Raw genomic sequence first — 13,968 nt, forward strand, 5'->3', positions numbered from 1 at the left:
TTTGATCTTTTATTAACTAAGTTATTGATCGACAAAATGACTTCCTACATAATTCTCCGCCTGAACTGAAATGCATATTTTTTTTACGCAAGCCTTATGTGCAGCTAGCAACGAGCAACCAGATTAATTACTTTACACACGGTCGTATCTTGTTTGCTGTAGGCGAGTTCTCTCGTGTAATCAACGAAGTACTCAACTTTAAAGCGATAACAGAAGAACATTATTGTATCGATAAAAATCATGCTTTCTTCAAAGAAATATGTAACTCGTATTTTTTTTAAAGCAACCCTCATAACGTATTGAATAAAATAATCATACATTTTTTTTTGTTCAACATTTGTAAAATACGATATTATCAAGATCACCAAGGAGGTAATCTTCAATTCTTAATGAATATAATAAAAAACATAATTAATGATTGTTTGATGGTTTTATTATTATCTCTATAATACAAAAGCACAACATCGTGTCAACAGTTTATATAGTTCGTATGTTTCTGTAGGAATACACAAATAATAGTTCTCTATCACAACGTAATCTAAAGGGAAAACCCTAACTAAATGACAAAAATATCGGTAATAGCTGGAACTAATGAATGTTAAAAGCAATCAGTATATTCCATACAAACTTCCATCAACACGATTCGTTCTTCGTTCTCTCAACACACTAAGACCGCAATCTTTAAACGCTTATAAAACCATAAGCAATCGTGAAGTTTAGAATTCGCTAACTGGGCGTCTCTCAATCCAGTTTTTGATCTTGGGCAGAAGGAGGACCTTTTTCTCCAGCAGCTTCAGATTCTCGTAATTCTCGATCAGATCAGACTTGTACATAAAGTTCAAATAACGAGCAGAGCAACGAATGTTAAATCAGCCCAAGAGAGAGTACCATCGTAGAAGTAGCCGTCATTTTCCTTCACTTGCTGGTCCAAACGTTCTAAAATGAACGGCAGCGTCTCTTCAGCAGCCTTGCGTTTTGCAGCTTTGACCTTCTCGTCCTCCTCATAGTGGAAGGCGGCAATTTCTGAAAATTTGTTTTCAGTTAAATACTATTCGCTAATGTTATACTAACTTGAATACAGTCTTGTGCGAAATTTAAATGATACTGAAGATAGAATTACAATCCTTTTTAATCCTTTGTCTTGTATTGTTGACATACGTGTATCGTTCGATTAAATCAAATATTAAATCGGATTTCAACTAATAAATACCTGAACAGATATGTACTATCTGTTATCAAGATTCTCATAAGATTTATGCAAAACAGCACTGGATACTCACTATGACGAATATCATGAATAGTATCAACAGTGGCATCAATATGAAGATTTGCCCAGTCAGTCTTTCCAGCTAAGTCATATTGTTTGGCTAAGTAACGGCAAATAGCTGTAGACTGAGCAACCTTCCTTCTATCGGCTACGAGCATAGGAAGCAGGCCATAAGGAGTCACTAAAAACATACAACTAATAGAATCAAAGATTCTATCGAACAAACAGATTATGATGCTTCTTAAATATCTAGCTTCCTGTTATCTGTTTTGGAAAGATATAATTTAATTTATTGATAATTTATCAGCAAACAAAGGGCATTGTCTCCTTAACAATACCTATTGTTCTCCCACATATCTTATAGAGCAATGGAGAGTAAACAATAATCTCTGTTATACTCTGCATAATTGTGTTCTACTTTATTTAGCTACTTTAGTTAAATTAGGAAAGATGAGATTTAAGAAACAGAACTTCTTTAAATTTTAAGCTTACAGGGCTTTATTTCTGGCCAGACGTCCTTTTTGATACGTTCATCTTCAAATGGAATACTAGCATAGCTGAAGAAGAACGGATTGGTTCTGCCAATGCCGTAACTGGGAAGTAAGTCAATTTATAGAGCGGCATCTTCCTGGAAGTATAATATATACAAAGTAAAAACAAAGAATCATTGATGACAAGAATTATATTATTACAAATTATGAAGTATAAGACAATTTAAGTAAAAAGCATCGACTACTAACTACTATTTGTATCTTTATATTTTAATATAGCTTAGATATAAAAAGAATATTATTTTTGGATGTAATAATGTATAAACTTGCGCCAAATATTATAACGAAATATTGCACTTTCTATTTAAGTAGGATAGACATATTACCGGCATTTATCTTTTTTCTATAGCAATGAAATTGTTTATAAAAAAGTTTATAAGAAAACTATCAATTAATGCAAACAACGCATTTCAAAATATTAATTACATTCGCGCGATTCGTTATCCCTAGTATTAATTTAACCATATGGTCCTATACACCCAAGACCCTCTAACAGTAATTTAGTACCATTACTAGTCGTATGTACAATGTATGTTTGTATACAACTTTCGTAACTACAAAACATTCAGCAGTGATTATATATTCTTCCAAACATAAGAAACATTTTCTAATTGCATACTTAAATTTATCGATCAATTATGAACATATGATAAAATTTATTTCTTTCAACTACTAATTTTCAAATCCTCTGCTGTTCCGTTAATTGAACGACGCGCCGACTTTTCGTACAAGTATCTTGTATCTTATCTGTATTATTTAGTTATCAATAAAGAAGAAACATTTTCTAATTGTATACTTAAATTTATCGATCAATTATGAACATGTAATAACATTTATTTCTTTCAACTACTAATTTTTAAATCATCTGCTGTTCGGTTAATTGAAGGATGTCGGCTTTCTGTAGAAGTATTTCATATTTATTATTTAATTATGAATAAGGAAAAAACATACAAAATATAGTTTTTAAACGGTTTATTATTTATAAAGAGAAACTTTGACTCAGGATATATATACTATATATATACTATTTACTTACAATTTTTTTTTTAAGACTTCAAAGTCGAAACAAGCACAGGAAATTTCCAAGCCGGTTAACAGAAACTTGAATGAGACAAAAATAACCTTTAGATATCTATATGTTCTTCTTCCCCCCTGTTGCTTCCACGTAACTCTTATCGTATTGGTGGAGCTGTGCTGATATGTGAAATTATGACTACATAAAAACATCCGGAAAGACTCATTGAATGATTTTATAGTTTAAAATTTTATAGTTTAAGGTTAATAAATTTCCATAAATTAAAGTTGAAAACTTATGAGAACATGTTTTCTGTAACAAAACTTAGTAAAAACAAACTAGTAAGGTTTATAGATTCTTTAATGATTATGTATGTATTCATAAACTAGTTCGATAAACATCGTTCGATAAAACGTCGAGCAACACACAACATTGAAGCGCGAAATTTCAAATTCAAGGAAAGATAAATAACAAATATTGCGAACAAATGATATTAAATTTACAATAATCTCATGTAAGAAAAAATAAAAGGGATAAAAGTAGTACAGAAGATAGAAAAATCTATAAAACTGGTGTCTGGGAAATAGAAAATATATAAATTTATGTTATTAGAGTTTAGTACTTCTGTCGATCAATGTGTTACGACCGTTCGCGGAGAGACGCAGTCGCAGTAGCGAGAGGCGTAAATTCTCGCTACGATTCGGTGAATCGGCGCCGCGAAGTAGTCGTTCCCCTGTTTCGGTTAAGATAAGAGGTGGTTAAATGAATATGACACAGTATAGTAAGTTATATTTCACCGTTTATTCCAACAACTTATAACGAAGGCAGTTACGCTGGTGCGTATGTACGAGATGAATGAGTGACTGATCTGTGGGTGTGTCCTACCCGGTGGTAGGATATTGACCGTTCGAAGGATGTAAAATCAGAACTGTCTTGGGAGACGATGCTGTCTCGGAGGAAAGCTAAGGATGGGTGTGTCTAGCGCACGGGACCATCGGATTTGTTGGTGACGATTTTAGTTAGGATTTTAGTTCAAGCTGAGTTGACCGTGATTCAATTCACGAATATCGGAGAGGAAAAGTCGTCATTCACAATATTACACACAATAATACCTTCACATAAAGGAGCACAGCTCAGATGAGACTTTTTATAGTTAAACTTTTAACGTACTCATAGACACGAAATTTTTTTTTAAATAGAACTGTTACATTTTACGACACGTATAACATCGAACATTTACCAACATAGCGATGCCAGCGTACATATATATATACTGGTGTACTGGTCATCTTTTTTCCACGCGTTTTTAGCTTTTTAGCTGATTGTGAATGGGCGCCTAACCAGCCAATCAGAAATGGCCGGTATTGTATGAATCCTTTTCTTCAGTGCCTGAAGAGCTGGATATTTATCCAAAACTGGTGGCCCAAACATATACTCGAAATTTTCCAGGGTCTCCGCAAATACTAAGTCCGCCCATGTCGTCTGAAAAAAGGTTTGTATACATTTATTTTGTACCTCCTCTATTAAACAATTTTTTTAATTTAACTTGAAAAATGTGAAAAATCGAACTCTTAACTAAAGATCACTAGCTTTTTAGGAAGAATTTGGATTTTTATTTTATTGTCAGAATTTAATGGATAATTCTAGAAACTTCAACCTTTGGAGGTATTTGTTAATTAAAAATGACAAAACTGGTATTATGTAAAAAAGAGTAATGTGTATCCTGAATCAATGTCGAATGGAAATTAGACAGTTCTATAAAAATAAGCCTTCTCACGAGTCCACAACTTCATAGCTTAATTAAATACAATTCTTCGGCGATATAATTACAAATACATTTACAGGAATTGTGTAATATGATAAATATCTCGTTAAAGAAATTGAAATCGTAAACTCTAGATTCTAGTATTCTTTCACTTTCATGTTTCCTGTGAGCCCTTCAATCGCTAAATATTTTGCAATGAAACACGTATTATTAAACAACATAATCATACTAAATTAATTTAATGTGACTATTTATTATTATTATATAATAACACAGTGATGAAAGAAATAAACTGGTCAAGTAATCTAAGGAACCATAATACGTATCTATGTCAGTGACAGTGAGAAAAATTCAGATATCTGTACTTAAGTGATTACACTTATAAGTATCATTATATATTATATAAATATGATATTTCGAATGGTATCATTTATCAATCATTAAACAAGAGTGTCATATCCAGAGAAATGATTTTACATATCTTAATCTTTGCTTTGATTACGATAGTAATAATTTCTATCAAACTTGATGAGGAAGATACATGAATAATTATCTAAAAGCTGAGAATCTTGGCAAATTCATTTGTACATAAACTAACAGAAGTGAATTTTAAAGATACACTCTGCTCTCAACAATTAAAGCTGTCTTGTCGCAACAAAGTTTCAATAATTTTTTATGGACAACATGGCCCAGTTTGCACAAAGACTAAAAATTTTAACATTAAATTTGGATAAAAAATCTTACGGTAGAAGGAATGATATATCCTTCATATTCGCCAATAATCTGGTCGAATTTAGTCAGGTACAATGGTATTGTTTCGTTCAAAAGTTGATTCATCCTCGCTTCCTTCCTTTCAGGATCCTCCTCCATGCGACAGTAGCAGATAGCTGAAACGTATATGAAACCAACCGTTACGTTCATTTGTGTTTTTCCCCCCAAACGAAGAGAAAATAAGTTGTGAAAGAAGGAGTAGCCTCTCATAGTTCCTACAATTTCTTCATTCTCTTTGCTTTCTTCAATATTGCCTCAACAAGTTCCTGTGGTTCACGATACTTGAAATATATACAATGTTACCAGCGTGGAAATTGTCTTGGAAACTTGGAAAATCTTTCAAGAGGAACAACATTGCTAACTGAGATTCGAGAAAGGAAAGGTAAATAAATCCTTGCTTCTACTTAGAGCTTTTTTATTTACTTCTGACGAGTAAAGTACTGTTATTAAAATTTGATTAAAAGTACCAAGAATGTCGAGATATAAACAACCATTTGTGGAAAGGTCAGGAGAAGCAGAATTATCGAATAAACGTTATATAACTCTTAGTGATTAAGTAAGAGAAGAGAAACGAGAAAAAAGTCTTCTATCTAGGTCTTAATAAAGTATACTATATTTATCTCCATATCAAGAATAACAACAAGATATAAACAGTCTTCTAGAAATTGAGTAAATATTACATAATTACATCTTGAGCAATATTTTGCGTCTTAGCTTTTGCTTAAACATTATGATAATCTTAAATATCTGTAAATTCTTCACAGACTCTTTGCATCTTCTATACAGGTATCTCATGATCATGTGATAACACACAGGAAGAAAAAATAGAGGAAAAAACAGCGTAAAAAAAAGTTGCGTAGGAGTATCGTCGCACTACATCATTCGACAATTGATGCACGTCATGGCGATCGTCACGGTTTAAAGCAGGCCATCAAAAACACGTTTGTTATCGTACGGAAAAATCTGCGACGTTCCAGCTGTTCAGGTGCATCGAATTGTGAATCATCGGCGGTACGAAGCAAGGCGAGGGGCGTAAATAGAGAAAGAAGAGAAGGATTCGCATAAATGATAAAATATAATCGTTCGTTCCTCGTCGATGGCGGATGGATGGCTTTAATCGTGGACGATATCGATACGATTATATTTTATACATTTGAAACAAATATAAAAGACGAGCAAAAACCAGAGATACGATCGTTATGATATTATTCAATCGGTAGCCTATTTACCTCGTTTTTTGTTCACCTTCTCTGTCTAGTAATAATTTTTCGACGTGGCGTGACGTTACGTTGGCGGTGTAAAAACACGATTTTAAACACCTGCGGATAGTTGCATGAGTTTCGAGCGATTCCATTCCCTTCGATTTATATTTATGCGATCAACGCGCGGATCGTTAACGCATTATGCAGACAGCAGATGTTACGTAATCACACATATCGTAATTGGAAATTAGTAACGTTATCGCGTACCAGGATACACTTCGTTGCCCTCGCTCCTTCCGCGGATAACCAGCGTTTATCATATAGAGACAGGGATTTGCAAAGAATAAAAGTTGTAGAACGTTGAAAGGCGTTGAGAGAAACGTGATGTTATCCCGTTATTCGTTAACGCAACGCAGTTAAAAAAAATCCCGAAGGAAGATTACGATAATAGATAACCTGAGTCGAGTGTTTGTCGGGGGATCTAAAAGATTCTTTCGAGTTGAGCGTCTGAGATTGCAGAGAAGAAAATTTGGAAGCCATCGAATTCGTGATGTCGATAGAAATCTTCAGTTGGAATCGTTGTATCATAACGTAGTCTGCTTATTGTCGATAAGACTAAACTAAAAGTGACTACTAAAATTTTCTATCCTCTAAATTCTATCTACGATTCTATAATCTAAAAACTGACTTTTGCAAACAAACTGTAACATTCGCTTAACGGAAAGACATACGTATCTTGTTTGTACTCGTCTTTTCACAATGAATTCTTGAACGTCTGTCTCTGTGGTGAGACAAATGCAAAGTCATCTCATCAGTTACTCACCTTGCTCCAAATCTTCAAGAGTATCGACGAGCACGTCGCATATCAACGCATCGCTTTCGTTTCTTCCCATTAGATCGTACTTCCTCGCCAAGTATCGCGCCACAGCGTCAGCCTGCGCTACCGGTTTCCCGTCTACCTCCAGCACAGGCAGCTTTTTATAAGGCATTGCTAAGAACAAACATGGCTCATATGAACACTGTGTAAAGGGAAACGATCGATAGGAAATCACAACACAGCTTCCGAGGCCGTTGCGTTCTTGTGAATAGATGAATCGAAATCATTTCGGTTTTAATCAACATGGCCTAGTAAAGAAATACAGAAATGTCTTCTTTCTCCTTTTTTTCTTTTCTTACGATTACGATGGACAGGGTATCGCGTGTTTTCGCAGGGTATCGCAGGTTATCGCTGTTGGGAAGAACCTAAAGTTTTTAAAATCAAGGATAAAAGATAATACCAGACACGGAAAAAATATTAGAAAATGTACACGGTTCTTGTAATGAAAATTGAAATGCAAGGAATATAAATCGAATGTCTCTTGCGAACGTAATTTTGTGTTTTACACCGACAGGATTGATTTACAGACTTACGTTGACTTTTGGTTTCTCTATCTGCAAGCGACATATAAGATTATATCGAAGACTATGCTGCGTAAAACTTTTATTATACTATTTACGATAGAAATGTCGCAACGGAAGATCGAATTTTATGTCTGCTTTGTTCTTTCGACTTTTTAGCTATGTTCTTGTTCATTTCCGAACTGATTTCAATTTTTTATCCTTTTTTCCGACAAGTCCTAAAAAGTTTTTAAATTAACGAGAAACGTAGAAGTATTTTTGTATTCCTATTTTAAGTCACCTATTTACGGTTTTCTCAAAATATTCGAAATGCTTCGATTCATTGAAAACAATAAAGATTGCAACACAAAAATTCGAGAATCGTAAGTGAATTAAGTTGGTATTCGATAAACACGATATTACGGAAGCAAAACTTAATGAAAAGTTCGACTTTATTCCGTATGAAATTTTACTTTAAGTAAGTTTAGCCTGCACGTGAAACGAAAGTTTTATATACAGAAAAGTTTGAGTAAATGGTAGATATCTGAGAGTTGAACGATGAAAGTAAAAATCGATTCTTCACGCTTACAATCCTTGTATTCAGGCCAGAGTTGTAGGGGGATCCTCTCGTCGATATACTCGATGCCAATATATGCAAATATGTACCGTATATGTTCGGCACTACCACGGGCATTGAAGTAGATTAGTTTGTAGGTAGGTTCGTCGCTCATTTTCCTTGCTCTGTCAACTTATCGAGAAAAATGTTACAATTAACTCGTGTAATTAACAGACTGTGTGCGTGTTTGTGTGTAGAGAGAACAATTTACTTATAGATGGAATAATTCGTATAATACGCAAAATAAATCATTTAGAAGGCTGGAATATGTGTTTTTGAAACAATTAATTATGTCGAAAAATATTTCAAACGAGATATAATTATGAAAAAAATAATAATTAAATGTATGTAAATGTATGTAATAATAGTTAAATGTATGTAAATGTAATAATTAAATGTAATTAGTTGTGAAAAAAATAATAATAAAAAATAAATAAATGTAAAAAAAGAATTAAATGTAATTAGTTTCTTTTTACACACGCGATATTATTGGCGATATATGAAGGTCAACTTTATTTTTTTAAACAGATATATTTATACATATATTTATAGATATAAATACATATATTATATAGATATAATAGTATATATAATATATATGTCGGAGATGAAAGAACACCGGAGCCTTTGGAATTTTGGATAATCCCGCAACATTGTAACCTAAAGTCTACTATAGCTGTAATTCAACAATTGTAGTTATCCAATCCGATTGTAATTGTTCGAGAGTTGTGATAATGAGCTTGGGCTCGAGGCGACAGTCAGTCGCCGAACGTAGCCGCGGTCACGGGATGATCGCTTTGTCTAACAAAGGTATGGAGTAATTCTATAGCTCTCCTTAAAAGAAATATTCGTGGCGACACGCGACAGTAAACATTACAACGGTTTCTGTCCCGTGGCTCCCCACACGCAGACCCTATTCTTCGAGTAAGATGATTGCCAGATGTCGATGCGTCTCCGCAGTACATGTTCGGCTAGCTCGAGGGCCCGTTATAAATCTTAAGATTTAGTCAACTAAAGTCCTTCAAACAGACAAACGGTCTTTGTCCCAACTACGGGAAGATAGGGGAGACATATTTTTCAACGAGCGGCGTCTCCCACTAGCAACTTTCCCTCGAGGGCGGCTAGCACCTTTTTCTAACCACCGATATGGAGATTGACCAATTAGCAGCAAGGCCAATTTCCCTTACTTTCTGAACGAAGGCTTTTCTCGACGAATCCGATAATCTCGTGTCCTTAGACACACCCCCTTATAGTTTTCCTCTGTGGCATCATCGGGACGGGAAAGACATTCTCGCTCGCGATCTCATTGATGAAAGGAGTAACTCTTTACGATCAGTGAATATTACGCGTCCGACTTAGATTTTGTGAGTACGTTCATCTATCATCCCGTCGACCGCGGATTCGTTATTGAACCTAGGATCATTGTCATTAGTTTTCTCGAGTACCTAACTACCACGGTTACTTGTCCGGTTCTATAATAATCGTATTTGCACTAGTCAATGTCTTCTCTATTGCATAACGACAACGTGTAACCCAAACGAAGATTCGTTTCACGCCCCTAACCCTAATTTTAATGTAAACCCGACATCAGAAGTGGGATCAGTGCCGGTTATAACAGTGCAAGAGCTTACGATCATCGTGCGCGAGTTAATTCCGTCGCTAGTGCAAAAATCGAGTGTGGAACCTAACAATTTTTCGACTCCGCTGCCTGGTGCGCAGCTACCAATCTGATTATGGAGGAAGATCCTTTACAAAGCAGTGCCCTGAATATAATTTCAATACCGAGTGTCGAATTGACTTCTACGTAGTGGAGGCGCTAACTGGTAGATCAAGCCATCCGGGTGAGTCGTTTCCATTTTACCCCGATTTCGGAGCCGAGTGTTCGCTAATTAAAGAATCCGTAGTCTTGAGAATTTCTGGCAAAAGAACGATTGATATAGTAGTAATGCGAGGAATAAGAAATATCGGTACTAAACGTATCGCTCAAATCTTGTCCGTTGCAGGTGTCGGTGGTTAGAGATAAACTTTTCATGTTCTCGCTGGTAGTTATTTAACAATACGATATCGCGATTACTCGTTAAATTTTAAGCCAAGATTTTGACGTAATATTACACAAAATAGCCTCGCTATGTGTAAAACAAAAATAATTAATGCCTGTAATAAAACCGCTAAAAACGAGATCGATGTTAATGAAGTTGACAATGAGGTACGTGGTAGCGATAAAAGTCGATTAATCTTTCTTTTCGAAAATTCAGAGATTCATCCGTTACGGGTTCCCTACGTACTCGTACAAAAAAATACAGGCCAGTTAGAAGTACAATCAATTGATCCTAACATCGCCGTACAAGGAGTCCTAATAGACTTCGCGAGCGCAGAATAGTACGTGATAGAACAAGCGACTTAATTACAGCCAAAAATCATAAAGCCTAGTAATTCACCGTTCGCGAGCCCTGTGTTACTCGTGAAGACGAACAATGGTTCAGATAGATGATAGGTAGATTTTCGAGAACTAAATAAATGTACGGTCGCGGATCGGTATCCTTTACCCCTCATTGCGGATCAAGTCGCGAGATTGAAAAAGCGAGATATTTTATTATTCTGGACATGGCCGGTGGGTTTCTCCAAATCCCTATTCATCCTAATTCTAGGAAGTATACAGCATTGATTACTCTCGATGAACAATTTGGATAATAAGTTGTTGTTTTCTTCGAATTCTTTTGTGCCTTTGTTCGATCCATTCGATGTCCTTTATTTGCATAACATAAGTGCGTGCGCGTTTAATGTTTCTTCCGGAAGTCATTTTCGGGACGGCGATACTATGCTGACCCCGTCGAAAATGGGGTTTCTTATACTTTCGGACAACCCTAATAATTGTGCAGCTCATACTTGCCTAAATATTCTAATATTTATGTTCTTCCTTGCTACAATTTTGTAAACCATCAAAGCGTTTAGTACGGAAATCCTCAGGAGTAGTCGCGTGCCAAGTCTTCTGTAGCATTTGACCCTTTTTAATTGCGGTGACATAAGAAATCATTTGGTCGGAGTGATCATCAGTTTGGTCGGGGCTTCCACCACGCAGGCATCGACCCGGCGCTCGTCCTCGGGGCAATGTTTTTCTTCTCGCCGCGATATAGGTTGTGGATCTCATACGTGATATAGGTTGTGTATGATGTATGTTATACGATTAGTTCCCTAAATTAGACTGTGTGCACCATGTGCCAGCAAACTCCCTCCATCGTGCTTGAACATATGCGTAGATAAATCTGCCTCAATTATCCCATCAGATAAGAAAATCTCTACTGACCTTCTTAAACAAACTACATAATGGACTTACATATCTTCTCTTAAGATATAAAGAAGATATTTTTTTATCGTTAATTAACAGATCTTTGAAACGATAGAATAGAGATATCGTAAAATTATATAAAGTATTATAATATGCGTAATAAATAAGTATCGTTATATTTTTCTAATAAATAACATTCCCATAAACAAACAATTTCTCATAAACAGTCGTTTCCCAGAAAACTTTAGTTTCGATACTGGCAACTTTATCTACTTCCGCTCTTCAATTATGAAGGATTAATCTTTACGAAACTTTTGGAACGGTTGAAGATTTCTCACGATGAAACGCGACGAATTCGATACAAACTACGCGGAAATAAAGACAGCTGCGATGGAGGATCGCGGGATTGATATTAATTAATTAATCTGTGGCAACCATTATATCGATTCGTTACGTTATTGCGACAGGCCACGCAACATTTTATTGCTTCTGTTTCTACAATTTAATTACAAGATTACGTGCCATTGAACATATCGATTGATTGACTTCTCATGTTTCGTATTAATCGACATCCGATATAGCTATGGGACCTGGAATATTGAAATATTGGGAAGTCAGTTATATTCAGGTGTTCTATAGATTTGACGTATAAGCCTTGTAACATGTACTTCTTCATCAGACGTTTACGAGATACTGAACGATGGCTACGCTTGTAGTATCCAAAAATTTTACGTCGATTTATAATCGAAGATTCGATCAAACTATAGATAGATTTGAATATTCTACGAATTGAATTTAATATTAAGAATTTTAGTTGTATAGAACATAGACGAAAGTCTGTTACACGGACTCTTTCAACAGTTCTATACACACTTCTATTATATATTTTATTTTTTAAAAATAACGCTTTGGCATGATCAAGGATCGGAAGTATAAAAAATAATTGTGACAATTCGAGCAGTGAAAGCCTCTAGAGTAACATTATATTGGTCTCTATAGCGACATTGTGGTACCGTGTCATTTTCAAAGTTCTCAGAATTGGTACTGTATCCGATTTCAATGTTTAATATTCTTCCCGGTTCCTGGAAGAATTTCTTCAAAACTACGTTAACCCATGAAGAATCAACCAACAGTTTCTCATAATGCCGTTTTATCCACATCCTTTGAAACTCATGAAATTGTAGAATCCAGATAGAAAAAGTAGAGACGAGGTAAACGCGAAGTTCATCCTTGGAATTGCTTGTCGTGGTGATAATGTTAACAAATAGAATTCGATAACGCAAATTCATTGGGGAAAAGGTGACAGATGAAATTCGCTAACGCAACGTTGCCCGTTAATGGGCTAAGAATTACGCTCCATGGGATCGCTCACTGCATTCTTCGAAACGACCCTCGTAATCCATAGGCTCGTAAACGGCTTCCGTAACCGTAACGAATTTCAACCTTGTTCACGGATCTCTGACCGCTCGTTTCGAGGGTAACGAGGGGGTTGCGTGTTCACGTGCGTGCAACAGAAGGTGTTATCGTGATTGTAAGGCGTGCTGGAGCAGATAAGTCCAATATGCTCGCGGAAATCGTCGAGATTCATTGCCCAAAGCTGGCTGATAGTCGAAATTAACTTCGCCTCGTCCGATTTCCGCGTTCACATCGCTTTCACGATGGTTAGGCGTTTCTTCGTTCGTTTCTAACGCTGAGTTTTCCCGTGTCGCAGTCAACCCATATTTGGATGTGTGTACACGTTGCACAGAAAATGTGGTCGGGGGTTGAAACGCGGACAGAATGGAAAACGGACTATGGGAAACGCCGAGAAAGAGGCGTCGATGAGTTGAAGACACGTCGATGCTGAAGTACACGTGTATCTCGCGTCTTATAGCGAAGGAAGGATACGTGTGAAATTTTAGAAAATATTGGCTGGAAAATGTTCTAACGGACATTGAAGAAACGAATTTAAATTGTAAAAAGAAAAAGATGGTAGCCTAAAGACGTTCCGCTTTCTGTCCCATTACGGAAAACTGCAAAAGCTATGTATCTTGAGAACAGATAAAGTTAAGAAATGAAAAGGAAAAATTCGATTTACTATGTATTTTCGCTATATTTTATATTTACTGTATATTATCG

The 13,968-nt window shown here is 35.6% G+C and overlaps 1 protein-coding gene, 1 long non-coding RNA gene and 1 pseudogene across 3 annotated transcripts; 1 reads left to right on the plus strand and 2 right to left on the minus strand.

The window, feature by feature from the left end:
- Nucleotides 1–579: 579 nt before the first annotated feature.
- LOC117216642 lies at nt 580–1,891 on the minus strand (annotated as a pseudogene).
- A 3,866-nt stretch (nt 1,892–5,757) lies between these two features.
- On the plus strand, nt 5,758–6,532 carry LOC117216644. 2 transcript variants are annotated; one of them, XR_004489398.1, is made up of 2 exons: nt 5,758–6,038; nt 6,134–6,532. It is a non-coding gene; the product is annotated as an uncharacterized LOC117216644 (long non-coding RNA). The 2 variants fall into 2 exon arrangements; XR_004489397.1 differs by having other exon boundaries at nt 6,156–6,532.
- A 737-nt stretch (nt 6,533–7,269) lies between these two features.
- On the minus strand, nt 7,270–7,633 carry LOC117216643 (probable glutathione S-transferase 6). Its single transcript, XM_033463526.1, has one exon. It carries the CDS (start codon nt 7,558–7,560, stop codon nt 7,387–7,389), a length of 174 nt encoding a protein of 57 aa, XP_033319417.1. The 5' UTR covers nt 7,561–7,633; the 3' UTR covers nt 7,270–7,386.
- Between the last annotated feature and the right edge of the window lie 6,335 nt (nt 7,634–13,968).

Source organism: Bombus bifarius, unplaced genomic scaffold (genome assembly GCF_011952205.1).
Source record: "Bombus bifarius isolate JDL3187 unplaced genomic scaffold, Bbif_JDL3187 scf7180000010279_frag, whole genome shotgun sequence".
Classification (NCBI taxonomy): Eukaryota; Metazoa; Arthropoda; class Insecta; order Hymenoptera; family Apidae; genus Bombus; species Bombus bifarius.

Coding starts and splice junctions, on each gene's coding strand:
- LOC117216643 (XM_033463526.1), bottom strand. CDS start 7,560: ATGCCTTATAAAAAGCTGCCTGTGCTGGAGGTAGACGGGAAACCGGTA.